General features: G+C 27.5%; 1 protein-coding gene across 1 annotated transcript in view; it reads left to right on the top strand.

Annotated features, from left to right (window-relative positions):
- The first annotated feature begins 3,588 nt into the window (after window positions 1-3,588).
- Window positions 3,589-14,784, top strand: part of LOC117180610 (serine/arginine repetitive matrix protein 2-like) — a 41,924-nt gene continuing 30,728 nt past the window's right edge. Inside the window, exons 1-8 of the mRNA XM_033373102.1 lie at window positions 3,589-4,022; window positions 4,956-5,130; window positions 5,241-5,299; window positions 5,420-5,603; window positions 6,988-7,160; window positions 7,291-7,407; window positions 7,988-8,215; window positions 10,267-10,729. Coding sequence (XP_033228993.1) covers window positions 4,960-5,130; window positions 5,241-5,299; window positions 5,420-5,603; window positions 6,988-7,160; window positions 7,291-7,407; window positions 7,988-8,215; window positions 10,267-10,729 — 1,395 coding nt within the window. The 5' untranslated portion in view covers window positions 3,589-4,022; window positions 4,956-4,959. The remainder of the gene's footprint in view (window positions 4,023-4,955; window positions 5,131-5,240; window positions 5,300-5,419; window positions 5,604-6,987; window positions 7,161-7,290; window positions 7,408-7,987; window positions 8,216-10,266; window positions 10,730-14,784) is intronic.

The following is a 14,784-nucleotide window of genomic DNA, read 5'->3' as shown; positions in this document are numbered from 1 at the left end:
AGAGCTCCAAGGAGATTATGTTGAAAAATAAAAACAAATTTACCCAAAAAAAATTGTTTTTATACTTCATTCTAAGGACTTATTGAACTACCCTCGTACATTAAATCTTGTGATTTATTCTTTTAAGAGGATCTATGAAAAAAATGAGAAAAAAGTAATGATTAAAGGCAATATCCTGAAAAATCCCTATTGCACTTTCATGGGGTGATTTCTGGGGCACCATAAAAGGGATTCAGGCGGGTTGAAATAAAAAGTTAATGATGGATTCATCTTGTTTAAAAAAATTGCATGGGATCATGAAAGTATTTTCTATACTTTATTATACATTTTCACGTATTGTACATAATTAACAAAAATATGTTCTTTTTCTACGCTATTCTTGTGTAATTCTTCAGGGGAATGGGTATCTTAAATAGTGAATTTACTTCATACTCATATAAGATTTTAATCCAATTTCGCTGACAACTTATATCTATTGAAGTCAGGGTGAAATACTTACATTTTTACTAGTATTATTTCTTGGACCGTGTCTACTGGTATTTAAATTGCAGTATGTATAGACCATTTTTAAATATTATATTATATTTTATTATATTTTAAATTAAATTTTAAAATTTAATAAAATTAAAAATTAAATTTTGAAAATAAAATAGTAAAATAAAATTTAAAAATTTATATTATATTTTAATTATTATATTATATTTTTTACAAGAATAGGGACATAGTTTCTTTCAAATAATATTAATTTATCGGTACCGTATTGGTTTCAATATGAAACGCTTAAGATTTCCGGTTGAAATATATTACATTTTCAATAAATTAGTTGGACTTTCAACCAAAAATGATTAATTTTCTACCAAAAGAGAGATGAATTTTCAACGAAAAAGTTAAGTTGTCAATCTAAAAAGTCAATTTTTAAGAAAACAGTTAACTTTTAATCCCGAATTCTGTAATCAAACAGTTGAATTATCAACAAAGAAATTAATTTTAGATAAAACAGTTGCATTAACAACCAATAAGTTGAACTTTCAAGCAAAGGAGACCAATTGTCATCAAAAAAGTAGAATTTTTAATCCTCTAGTTGAATTTTTAACCTCCAAAAATGAAATTTTAACCAAATAGTCGCATTTTCACACATAAAATATTAAAATTAGACCACATACAAAATGAAGAACTTTCTATTGCATTATAAGACGAATTTTCAACAACGCAGTTAAATTTTTTGATCAAACAGTTGAAATTGTAAAAAAATAGTTCCATTTTCAAAAAAATAATGGATTTTCAACAAAATAAATACATTTTCAAAAAGAAAATTGTTTATCACCAAACAGTTGCATTTACAACCAAATAGTTAAAGTTTCAACGAAACTGGACGATTTTTCAACAAAATAACTGAATTTCTAAACTGCAAGAATAAATTTTCAACCAAACAGTCGATTTCTCAAACAAAAATTATTAAATCTAAACCATATCTATGTGCATTTTCATCCAAAAAGTAAAATTGAATCAAAAAAGATGAATTTTCAAGAAGATAGTTGAATCCTTAACCCAAAACAGAATAATTGTTTACTAAACAGTTGCATATTTATTTAAAGAAATAACATTTTTACCAAAAGAGATAAATTTTCAAACAAAAAAAAAGAATTTGCAATCAAAGAGTTGAATTTTCAATCAAGGAAGATTTGACAGTCGATAGAAAAAAAGCAACCAAATTGTAGAATTTCCAAACCAAAAGGCAAAATTCTCCACAAACCAGTTGAATTTTTAACCCGAAAATGTGAATTTTAAACCAAAAAGTTCATTTTTTGCCAAATAGTTGAATTTTCTATAAAGATGTTAGAATTTCCAACAAACTGAAAATGAGTCATTTCAATACAAATAGTAGAATTTAACAAAAAATATGAATTCTTAACGAAAAATTTAACAGTTGATATTTTAACAAAAATCGTTTTAATTTTAAACGAAAAACTGTAATTCAACCAAAAAGCGTTCACTTTTCAAAAAACTTTTTATGTTAATAAAGAAAACAAATTTTTAACAAATTGTGGATTTTCCAAGCCAAAAAGGCTTGAATTTTGAAGCGAAAAAGACGAAATTTCGTCTTTTTCGAAAACTAAAAATGGATAATTTTCAACCAAAAATAGAATAGATAAAGTTGTACTTAAAAAATATAGGTTTTCAACCCAAAAAAAAAAGAATTTTCAACAAAGTCGTTAAATGTTCTACTTAAGAGATGAATCTTTAAGCAATCAAATAGATTTTCAGTAAAATAGTTGAGCTTTAAATCAAGTTGTTCAATTTTCGTTAAAATAAATTAATTGGTAACAAAAAAACGAATTTTAATTAAAATAGTTACGTTTTCAAACTATATAATGATTTTTTAACAATGTAGTTCAACTTTCAAACAAGTAGTTGAATTTTTAAATAAAAACAATTAATTTTCAGCAAAAAATGAATTCATTGAATTTTCAACTAAAAAACTATTTGTTAACAAAATAGTTCAATCTCCAATCAAATATGTAATATAATTTTAAACCAAAAGCGATGAATTCTAAACCAAAATATTATATTGGACTTTTCAATTAAAAACAATGATCTTTTCATGAAAAATAGTTGTATTTTCTTATTGGGTTATATTAATTCAGTTCGCATTTAAACGGAAAAACGAGAAAGAGGAGGACGTTTCTTAAAAACAGGGGAAGAAGAGGAATTTTCTAAAAAAGAAGAATAAGTGGAGGATAGGATAAAGAATGAGAATTCTGCATTTAGATGTTTTAGTTGTAAAATGTGTTACGTCACATTCTGCGCTAACCCCTCACCCCCTTCACCAATAATCATCATAAAAACCTGTCTCCTTTCCACGCCGGGCATTGTGCCTTCAATAAAATAGAATCATAATTAAAAATCACTCACAGCAAAAAGCATGATAAATTCTATCGACTCCAGTCTCCAGATCTCATCAACAAAGTCTGAAAAATGTTCACAAAAAAAACACTGAATCGGAATTTGAAAAACTCCCAAATTTTATCACTAGATTGGCAAAAGGAAAAACTAACACTCGAGAAAAAAGAAAAGAAACGATGATGAAAACTTTAGATTTACTACAATTTACTACTATGATTTTCATTTTTGGAGAATCTATAAAGTAAAAACGACAATCAAAATTCGTCAACCCCGTGAGAAAGGCTTAAACACAAAAATCGAACCGAACTACGAAAAAAAATTCAAGGGAAAATTAAAACCTGGACCAAATCTCTTTCTGTCATCAGTTTTTAAACAAAGAGGGAATATAATTCTACCTCAAAAAAAGTATCTTTTTTAGTCTCATTTTACTTTCAGAATTACCGAATTGAAAAAAAAAACTGATTATTTTTCACTCTCCGAATTAGAACAATTTTCCTGTTACTAAAAAGTCGTTAGAAACAACAAGTTCCACCACTTCCAACAGGCTTCTGGTCCAACAAGGAATGAGAGCCTCTGGCGAATCGCAAATCAGACATGCATCGCCATCTCGCGGTGCTCCATTGAGGTTCTATATCAAAATCAAATAAATACTGACAGTGACCGACTGTTCGTCCAGTACTTTTATATTCTTACGTTTGGGAAGGAGTTATTTGTCGAAATATGTCGTGAAAGACACGCTTATTAAATCTAAAAATGTCCTGAGTTCGGCGTAATATTTTTTTCCAACGGACTGAAACAAAAACGTGAGCTAAAACGCCCTAATCACCCAGTTTTCCTAGCTAATAAATATCGCTAGACGCTTCTCCTACGTCGCAAGGAGACCTTTTTGGGAGGATCGTTCTTAATTTTCTGCTCTTTTAATCGTTTTTTCTCATGTTTGTCATGCTCGAGTTTTAAATCTGTCACCGGAGTTACTGAGTTAGACAAAGGCTGTATTGCGAACGCGAGTGAAATAACGATTTTGTGAATAATCTCTGGACGAGTAAACGACTATGTTTGCCCTCTTGAACAATTCTCGTCTACAAAAGATACTTTCTTGACACTTGTAGATGTATTGGGTGATTATTTTTACTCGATTGTATATCCATACGACTCACGTTCTGCTACACCCTATTTACCAATTTACTACGAATCGCGTGATTACGCATAATTTTTTTACAAAATCTCGACCCTGCCTTTGTTTTTCATCAAAATTCTACTCGAGTCTCTTGAATTATTTACTATTAGACTAACATTGTGGAATTTTATTAATGAACAAAAAAAAAAAACAAAGTCGGGAATTTACTTAGAATCTTTATGCAAAGTGGTCAATTCTTCTGGAGAAGTTATTTTATATCTAATTGAAATTACATTCTCATTTTTCTTTTCTGTATTTGTATTGTTTTCCCTCTATTAACTTCATATTTATAGTGCATTTTTATTGTGGAAACTATGTATGCTTATAATGTACGATTATAAAAGTTAGAAGATTGGGATTTTTTTAGTTGACTCCTGGAATCCTATTTAAAAAATAATAAATTTGCTAAAATAATTCTACCTTTATATTTTATATTTTTTAATTTTCTATTTCTGGTTATTTACATTCGGCTAAAGCTGTTGTTAACGAAATTTTACTTGGTTTAATGTCATTTCTTGTTTATTATTATTCAATATTGAATAGTGGACTTGCTTCATTCTCACATACCTTTATAACCAATTTTTTCTAACAATGTATTTCTATTTGGGTCATAATTTAACCAAATAAATTATACATGGTTGAATTTCCATATACAATTTTGAAAACCTGTTATTTACATTTAATTTTTAGAAATAGCCACGATTATTTTAATTTCAAATTAACAATATTCGTATTGTGTTTTCTAAGTCAAAACTTATTATTAATTCACGAATACTATCTGTGGATATTTAAATTCCTAATTATGTTATCCATGGTTTTGCTTTCGTTTCTTAGATATTTCATGACAATCAAATCCCCTTCATAATAATTCTAGCCAAATGGAGAAACCGAAAAAAAAGCGGGACATGATTCACTGCAGCCAGTCCCAAAACATCCTTAGAAATTTGATGCTGCGGGATTTTGGTCTGCGAACAACTCACAAAACTAGTACCAGAGAACTAGAACCAATTGCTGAAACAAAACTCGTACTAAAGGACCACCGGGAATTGGTACGGCGGAAAATAATTGCAACTTATTACAACTCCTTTAAATCATTTTCCAATTTTAAAATAACTTTTTTTAATCCTCCTGATGTAATATCTCTGACATTTATTTTCAGAAATGTGATCTACCAGGTGTACCTAGAGGATCATTTTTAATGGTTTTCAGTCCTGACGGGTTAGTTATATTATTTATGAGAAATATTTTCCACAAAAGTTTTTTGAATCTTTCTTATTTATTTATTTTTTTTTTTTTTTTGTAAAGTGGCATACTAGGTATTTCTTTTTTAAATTCCAGTACAAAAGTTGCATCCACACATGGGAACCACAACGTTTATATTACGGATCTTACTACCGGAAAAAATATTAGGACTCTTTCAGGACATCCTAGAACTCCATGGTGCATAGCTTTTCATCCGTCTTCAAGCGAAATCTTAGCTTCCGGCTGTTTGGGTGGCCAAGTTCGTGTCTGGGATCTTAGTGTAAGTTTGCTTTTAAAATTTACGGAGAAATACTAGCTGAACCGGGAATTTTACAAATTTTTCGAAGGAAAATTTATCCAAACACTTGAAATATAAGAAGTTTCGAATTACATGATTACCTTTTTTTTTTATTTACCTTTTATTTATTTATATATTTTTTATATATTTATATATATTTATTTATATATATATTTTTTATTTATTATTTATTTATTTTATTTACCTTTTTTGTTATGTTCATTTGTTAACTTAGGATACATCAAAATAATTGATTTTACAATGTGGCTCTGAATCTGTTCAAAATTAAACAATTAACCAAATTTAACGTTAGAAAATTGATATTTAACTTTCAATGAAAGAGATTAGCTCTCAAAGAAGATGGTGAATCTTCAAGAAAAAATTAATTTTTAATAAAACAAAATTTAATCTATACTAAACCAGATGAGTTTTCAAAACAAAAAGACGAATTTTCGTTCACATACATGAATTTTCAACCAAGAAGATCAATTTCCGGATAAAAAATATCAGTTTTTAACGGAAAAGGATAAAATCCGAAAGAATTAATTATTATCAAAGCAACAAAAGATTACATTTCTACCCAAAAAGGGGAATTTTCGCGAATGTCTGAAAAATCCCGAAAAATAAATTTCTCGACAGTTTACGATACGATCGAATTCAAAAATTCTTGAAATAAAATTGCGGTTACTATGAAATATCCGACACTGTAAATTGCCGACCATACCGAAATTCACAAAATTATCAGATTCCCGAATCTAAACAACTATCGTATTTTTAAATAATACAATAAAATACTTTTATTTGATGAGCATATTTGTTACTTTATTTTTTATTAATTATTTAAAAAATTGGTAATAAATTGATTAGAGTCAGAAATTTTATAATGTCAGAAATCGTTTTCTTTGGGATTTCTCAGTCCTTCCGCTAAATTTAGAGCTTGATCGTTACAATTTTAATTGTTCCCTTTCAAAAATGTTTAATTTTCAAGTGAAAGTGTTGAATTTCAATTCGTTTAATGTTTCTAACTTAAAATTGCTTAAAATAATATAATTTTGAACACTCACATGCTATATTGTCTACCTGAAAAATGTTTGAAAATTTTCATTTGATTCCAGTAAATATTGAGGTTTTGTATTAAAAATTGTTTGAGCTTTAATCATAAAAGTTTAAAATTCAAGAGTTTTATTTTGAGTGCTCTTATTTGCAGTTCAGTTTTGATTCCTTTGAATAAAGCTTAAAAGTTTGAATTTTTTATTTCAATGACTATGAATCGTTTTGAGAATTGATTTCTTTTTCCTGATAACAATTCTATTCCTTATTTAATATTTTCGCCGACATTAAATAAGTGAAACTATTTTTTAAACAGGGTGGTAGTGAAGTATGGAACTCAGAAAGCCAAACTGTGATCGCGTCCCTCGCATTCCATCCTTCTGAAAGATTACTCGTTATTGCTACTTACAACGAAGTCCATTTTTGGGACTGGAGTCAGTCTGAACCGTTCGCAGTCATCGCAACAAAAAACGAAAAGGAGAGAATTAGGTCCGTAAATTATACTACAGTTGCAGAAACAAAAATTTTCCGGTTTCGAAATAATATTATTGTAACTTTATGTGACAATTTAAGCAGAGAACTACTAATTTACTGAATTTAAAATATGTTTGTGTTTTAGGTATGTCGCGTTTGACAATTTAGGAAGAAAACTGATAACTGGAATCGCGAATACGCCACCAACTCAATCGCAATGGGATCGTCCTCCTTTAGAGCAATTGTACAGATCGATTCCTCGGTGAGAAAAAAAATAAAATTTTAACATGAATAAGTAAATAAAATGATTTAATTAAAAATTACAAATTTCTTGAAAATTAGAAGAAGAAAAAAGCAACAATCTGACGATAAAATTTGGAGAACACACTCTTAAATGTCTGCATTCAAATTAAAAAACCCAGAATAAAAAAATTATATTTGAATATTGAACGGTATAGAGGAATTTAGATTTTGTTTCTGATTAAAAAATGTCCAAATTTGCTCGTTAGATTTTTGATTGTTTCAATTTCCAAGATTTTCGTAGTTAATTATGAATGTTGAAGAGGAATTTAAAGTTTTTATTTGTTCTGAATTTAAAAAATAATAATAAATTGCCTTCCTTTTCCTTCTCTTTTTTATATATATTTTTTTAATTGGAGACATTTAAGAGTGTTTTGTCCGCATTTCGTGATTAGATTCTTGGTTTCTTATTTTCTAAATGTTTCGAAGTTAAATTTGAGTATTGGGCGTTGAAGAGGAATTTAATTTTTGTTTTATTCGGAATTTCATTTCTCAAATGTTAATAGGTAATTAAATGTCATATATAAAATAAAAATTGGCAGACTGGTTCGAGAAAGATCGCAAGAGTTCGACTCCTCCGCTCCGCCATTTTCTCACTATCATTCCTCTTCTCCGCTTCATCTTTGGAATCATGGAATGGTGCATCACGGATCCAATAGGTTTCGAGATTTCTTGGAGGAGAGAAATCCCGTTCCTGAAAGTAGAAATACTCTCAGAAGGAACCAGTCAACGGAATACGACCCACGCAACTTGCAAAGGTTCTTTTTAAGGTCATAATCATTGTAGGCAAATGATGAACGACATATTTGATTGTTTTTAAAGTGTAAATATAGTTTTACGCCTTTTTTCGTATTTAAATTTCAAGCACGAAAGTTTAAGACCGGGATTTTTTTAAACTTTTAGTAGAAATACTTTTCAAGTCTCTTAAAATTGAGTAATTTGATATCACAGGAATTTTATCAAATTTGCAGTCCGTTCGATTTGAAAGTCGTTTTGAATGCTTCAAGAATAAAGAATTAAATATGTTTGAAATTCAACAATGTTGATAGTAAAACGTTTGGAGTAGATGGACTGTAGGCATAAATTAGTATTTGAAGATTTTTAAAATGGTTACAAATTTAAGGATATTCAAATTAAATCGGAAAAATTTGCAATCTTTAAAAATGGTTCTGTTTGAAATCGCAAGTACTAATAGATAAATAAATGAAAATTTCGAATTTAAGCTTTATAAATTACTCTTAATTTTTAAATGAAATTAATCTATAAATAGTAGTTGTTCCATTTTGCAAGTTCGTCATTTGTGACTGAAATTTTTAATTTTTGAAAAGTATGAACTTAATATCGATTTTACAATTATTAATTAGAGTTAACTAAAGTTGTTTAATTTTTAATGTTTTTAATTTAAACTTACTTAATTTTAAAAGGTTTTTTAGAATGTTTTACTTAAAAGTTTCTAATGACAGCTGAGATTTTTTTATGCTTACAATGAAGATCTTACACATTTTTATTTAAGCAAGTTTGTCGTCCAATCACTTCAAATTTCATTTCATATTATGTGCGTGGAATTACAATTTGGATTTTCTTTAAACTTTCCACAGCTACTTAAAATTTTTTAATTTTGGAAATTTTGTGTTTGGAATGCACATTTTTTTAAATTAAACCTATTTAAATCAAAACGCTACCATTTTATGCATTATTAAACCTCTTAATTTCAAATTACTAGAGTGTCTACCGTACCTGGAAAACCTGGAATTGCCAGGGAATTTTTATCTACCTAGAAAAACTGAGGAATGTCAGGGATTTTTTTTTTATTTTTGAGTCGGAATTTTCTCACAAGCGTCCTTAATTTTTTATTTAATCGTAATATAAAATTCAATAACAATGATTTTTCGTTTTGTAAAAGTACCTTTATATTACTGTATATTTAACTATTTTGTTGAAAGCTCGTTTTTTTCTGTTTGAAATTAATCTCGTTGAAACTGCATTTGTTTTTATTTTGGAAATTTACAAGTTTGATTTTCATTTTTTTAAAATGAAAATAGAACTTTTCCATTTTTGGTTTAAAATTGATTTCATAATTTTTTACATCTAACTATTAGGTTGAAAATTTGTCTTCTTTAGTTCAAAATCCAACTAGGTGTAAAATTCATGTATTTTATTGAATAATCATTGTTTTTTTATAGGAAATAAATCTTTTTATTTGAAAATTCATCTTTTTCGTTGAAAATGTACTTGAATATTCGATAATTTTAGTTGAAAATATTGTACTTCAAAATTGAACTATTTTGTTGGAAATTATTTTTATACAATAAAACCAATTTAATTTTAAATTCAAGTATTTGTTTGGAAATCGGATTTTGTGTTAGAAAATTAATTTATTTTGAAAATTCATCTTTTTTCGTGGAAAAGAAAACTGCTTGATTGGAAGTTAAACTCTTTTGTTAAAATTTCATCTTTTTTTTTAATGTATCTATCACGATTGAAGCTTTATAATCGTAATAAAGAATTTATCAATTTTATTGAAAATTTTCGCTTTTTTCTAGTGGAAAACTAATTATTTTCACTGAAAATTTAACTATTCCATTTTTTATTACAAACTATCTTTTTTAGTTAAAAACTATTTGTTACTTTAGAGACAAATTCAAGAAATTAATTGTCATGTTTTAAAATAAAATTCAAATATTTGAAAGGCCCCGTACTGTGAAATTTACACCTGGAAAAAACCTGGGGATATTAGAGAATTATTATCATTATTGCCCTATAAATAATAAAAAAATATTTTCTAGTGAACTTTTAAATAAAAAGTCGTTTGTTTTTGCAGAGATGCTCCCGTACCTGTCGTTTCCTATCCTCCACTGAGGAGGCCTTCAACGACCACCATATTTCGTCCAAGTAGCACAGCATCCGACCTAGAACCCGATCGAGTTGTTGAAAGAATACCTGAACAAGTTGCGAATTCCAGCGCAGCTAATCATGAAACTCCGCAAAGAAATGAAGAGAGATCCGGTGAAGATACAAACGACGAGGAACCACCAGTGGCTGATCCTTCGCGCAATAATACACGTCCTAGTTCCTCTAGTGCTGAAAGTCCTCTGAGTTTGTTTCGCAGAGTCGTGAACTCGGCAGAGCGATTGGAAAATATGTGGTCGGAGATGAATGACAGGATTTTTCGCAACAATGCTCAGGAAACTGAACGGAGGATAAACCTTTGTTACAGAAACCTCGTTGATCAATACCAATCTGTTGTCAGAAGATACTGCGATATATCGCGAAATAGAGACACGGTAAGTCAATTTTAATTTAATTTTACTGACCATTGTAAACCTGGAATTGTCAGGGAATCTTTATATACCTGGAAAATCCTGAAAATGTCATGAATTATTAACATGTTAGGGTATTCACGATGGCCGCTGGACTGGGAAACCGGGAATCTTATGGGGCCGGGGAAAACCGGGAGATGACAGTGAATTTATTTTTTTGACCGGGAATTTCACAAAAATCTTAGAATAAAAATTTTGTCCAACTTTGATTTCAACCGTTTTTAAATAATTTCCTAAATTGTGATTTTTATAAATTATTACATCATTTAGTTTAGAATGCTTAATTCGAAAATCTTGCACTTTAAAAGTTTTTAATTTTTAAGCGTATATTTTAATTTAAAGAATTTTAAAATGCAGAAAAATCTGCCCAAGTTCGATTTTAACAGTTTTTTAAATGAGTAAAGTGCAGTTTTGAGGATTTAAACAATTAAAAATTAAAAGCATTTGAAGTTGAAAATTATTGATAAAAAACAGTTTTATTTTAACAACTCTAAATATAAATAAATAAATTATTTTTAAAATGAATCTGTACTTTAAGTATAGAAATCTGAACAATAATTGATTTGACCGAACAATTCTGGATCCGTTCAAAGTTTGAGAATTTCCAGATTGTAACTGTTTCAATCCGAAAGTCTTGATAAAAATTGAAATTAATATATCATTTATTCCGATAATTTTATTTTTAAATAAAAATTTTCATGATTTATCAATAATATATTTTTAATTCAGAGTTTCAGGTATTCCTTTATATTATTTTTTTATATTAGATTTCATTGATAAATTTATTAATATATTGTTTCTATTAATTTTTTTAACTATTAAAAATGTAAGCGTGCATTTTACTATTTTAAACTTAAAAATAAATCCATTATAATATAGTTATAATTAAAGGTTTTTATTAACTTAAAAATATAGTGAGTCTGAATTATTTAATTTGTATCCCATTTAATTTGATATTTCTGAATCTAGAAAAAGAATAATTATTTAATATTTAGCAATATTTCACTGTTAATTTAAGACGAGTAAGTTGAAACCAAATATTTAAAAGAAATCAATTTGAAACACAATTGTTTTACATAGAAAGCGTTTAATATTTAGATTTTAGAAGAACTTTTAATCTTTTAACGTTACATTGATTTCATTAGTTTAATGGGATTTTAAAGAATTTGAAATATTGTAGGAAATTTGAATTTAATTTTAATTTCGAAAGATGTGGAACGATTTTACAAATGGTTTTAAGATATTTTAAAAGATTTCATATTATTTTATAATATTTCCGAGGATTTCATTGATTTTAAGGTATTTCAAAGGTCTCAAGGTATTTTAATACATGTTCCAAGATTTCAGGAAATATAATCATAACATTTCACGAGATTTTTAAATATTTCAGTGGATTTTAAAGAATTTATTCGCGAGTCTTTAGGTATTCCGTAGGATTTCGAAGATTCAAAGAGATTTTCAAATATTTTTTTGCAATGCATTTGGATTCATCCTGAGTTCTTATCAATTTATCATGAATTCTTTTAAATTCTTCTAAATTCTAATCAATTCAATTAATATTTTCATATTTTTAAAATGGTTTTTCACTTACTGGATTTCTTTTTAAATTCATCTTGATTTTTTTGTGAATTTCATCTAATTGTTTTAATTTCCTTTAAATTTCTCTAAATTCACTGAAAATTTATTGTTATCAGCCGAATTTTTTCGATTTTTAAAATAAAAAAGATTTAAAGAGATTTGATTTTTTTATTCGTTTTGAATTCTTTTAAATTCTTTGGAATCTTGATTTTTTTAATTTACTTGAATTTTTCTAAATTGACTTCATTCTATTCAATTCAAAGGATTATTTGGGATTTTAAAAGTTTTTTTCATTGATCGTCAATTCTTTAACCATCATCTTGAATTCATGGGCATGTCATAAAATTCTTTTTAATTCCCTTGAATTTTTCTAAGCTCGTTTCAAATTTACTGAATTTAATTAAGTTTCTTCATATTTTTAAATTGTTTTCAATTCATTTGAATTTTTGTAATTCGCCTTGAATTTTTATGAACATCATCGAATCCTTCTCTTTAATCTGAAATTGATCTAAATTCGTTTTAATTTTACGGAAATTAATGGAATTTTGTTGATTAAAAAAAATTCTAATTAATTTGAATTCTTTGGAATTTAACTTTAAATTTTTTGAGATCTCATGAATTCATCCGGAATTTCTTGCCCTTTGAGCGCGAAAAAAGTACCCTATGAGCATGATAAAAAGTACCCCTTGTCCCCTAAATTTGATCCCATAGGGACTGTGAGGCATTTATTGTATTTAACTATATTGTTGAAAATTTTATTGTTTTTTTTATTTGAAAGTAATTTTTGAAAATGAAAATTAACTTATTCAATTTTTGGTTGCAAAATGACCGTTTTTAGTTAAAAATTCTATTATCTGGTTGAAAATTCTTTCTATGTTGAATTAAAGTGTTTTTTATCAAAAATTAAAATATTTTTTGGTTGAAATATCAATACATTTTTCTTTCAGAATTCATCTGTTTTGTAATGAAAATTGTAATGAAAATTCATTAGAACATGATCTGGTTTAGTTGAAAATTCACTTTTTTGATTGAAAATAAAAACTACTTGGTTTAAAGTTAAACTCTTTAGTTGAAAATCAATCTTTTTAGTTAAAAATTAATCTTTTTGGTTTAAAATTCATATATTCCAGAAAAAGACACATTATTTTAGTTAAAATTCAATCACGTTAGTTAAAAAGTTGTCTTTTTTTTGCAGAAAAATAATGTATTAAACTGAAAATTAAACAATTTTGGTTTATTTTGAATTGAACAAATTGATATTGTTCAATTCAAAATACAACTATTCAGTTGAAAATTTAACAATTTAGATAACGATTCCTGTATTTTGTTTCAAAAAAATCATCTTTTGTGGTAGAAATTTAATGTTTTTGGTGGAAAATTCGACTATTTCGTTAAAAAATCATCTATCTTGCTAAAGACGCAATACTTTTAGTTTGAGAAATTATGAATTTAAAGCGATTTTAATTGAATTTAATCTAGTACCGACAATGAGCATGCATTGAATTTTAAGGCTGAGTAGATACAAAAAACTTTGTTTGAATTATTATTTAAAATCATGAACTTTAGGAACAAATTCAGGAAATGATGAATCATGTTTTTGATATTATTTAATTAATCGATCGCTCTAATATATTTAGGAATATCTTGTTATTATGAATGAATAATTATTTACAAATAATACTTATACCTGGGAGCAACCTGAAATTGTCAGCGAATTATTTTCCAGGATATAAAAAAAACCATAATTCAAAATGGAAGATTCAGAAAGAATATTTCAAATATCGTGTTAAAAATGGTAATTTAAAAATGGCGGAACTCGAATACATTTGAGTAATACACTCAAGTCCCGATATAAGAACGGTTTCGGGAATGACTTGCAGTAGCCTTGATCCTAAATTGGGAGAATCCAGACGTAAACAGGCAGGACCGCATGGATTATTTATGTTATATTTGGACACATGCTAACAGATGACTCAATGTACAAAATGCGGCGCACTTAAATTCTTTGAATAACGTAAACTGAAGGTTCTTATATCGGGAGTTTAATGTACTGGAAAAATGAAAAATTTATATCATGTGTCGAAATATTCGCTAGATCACGAAAATTTTAATTAATGGACTAATAAAAAGTAGGGTTGTTTCTAAAGTCAGATACCACTTTTGCTATTAATATTTTTAATTCATTCTTGAAATTTGATTCTTTTTAAACACTTCGATTGGCAAACCCCTATGACGTCAAAAGGGTCGCATTTTTCACCAATTATAGTTCAGGTATCAGTAATTTTTACATAATTTGTCTGCACTAAAAAGTTTTTTTAATTAAAGGACAATTTCACGAACACTAATTGATAAGGGATCGTCCATAAACTACGTTACTTACTTTAGTTAAGGAGGGTCTCACTAAACACACGGTTCGTAACGGTGAAGGGGGGGGGGGGGGG

The sequence above is a fragment of the Belonocnema kinseyi genome, chromosome 9 (genome assembly GCF_010883055.1).
Source record: "Belonocnema kinseyi isolate 2016_QV_RU_SX_M_011 chromosome 9, B_treatae_v1, whole genome shotgun sequence".
NCBI classification, from domain to species: Eukaryota; Metazoa; Arthropoda; class Insecta; order Hymenoptera; family Cynipidae; genus Belonocnema; species Belonocnema kinseyi.
The sequence above is the reverse complement of the archived record's forward strand: the minus strand, read 5'-3'. Positions and strand labels throughout refer to the sequence as shown.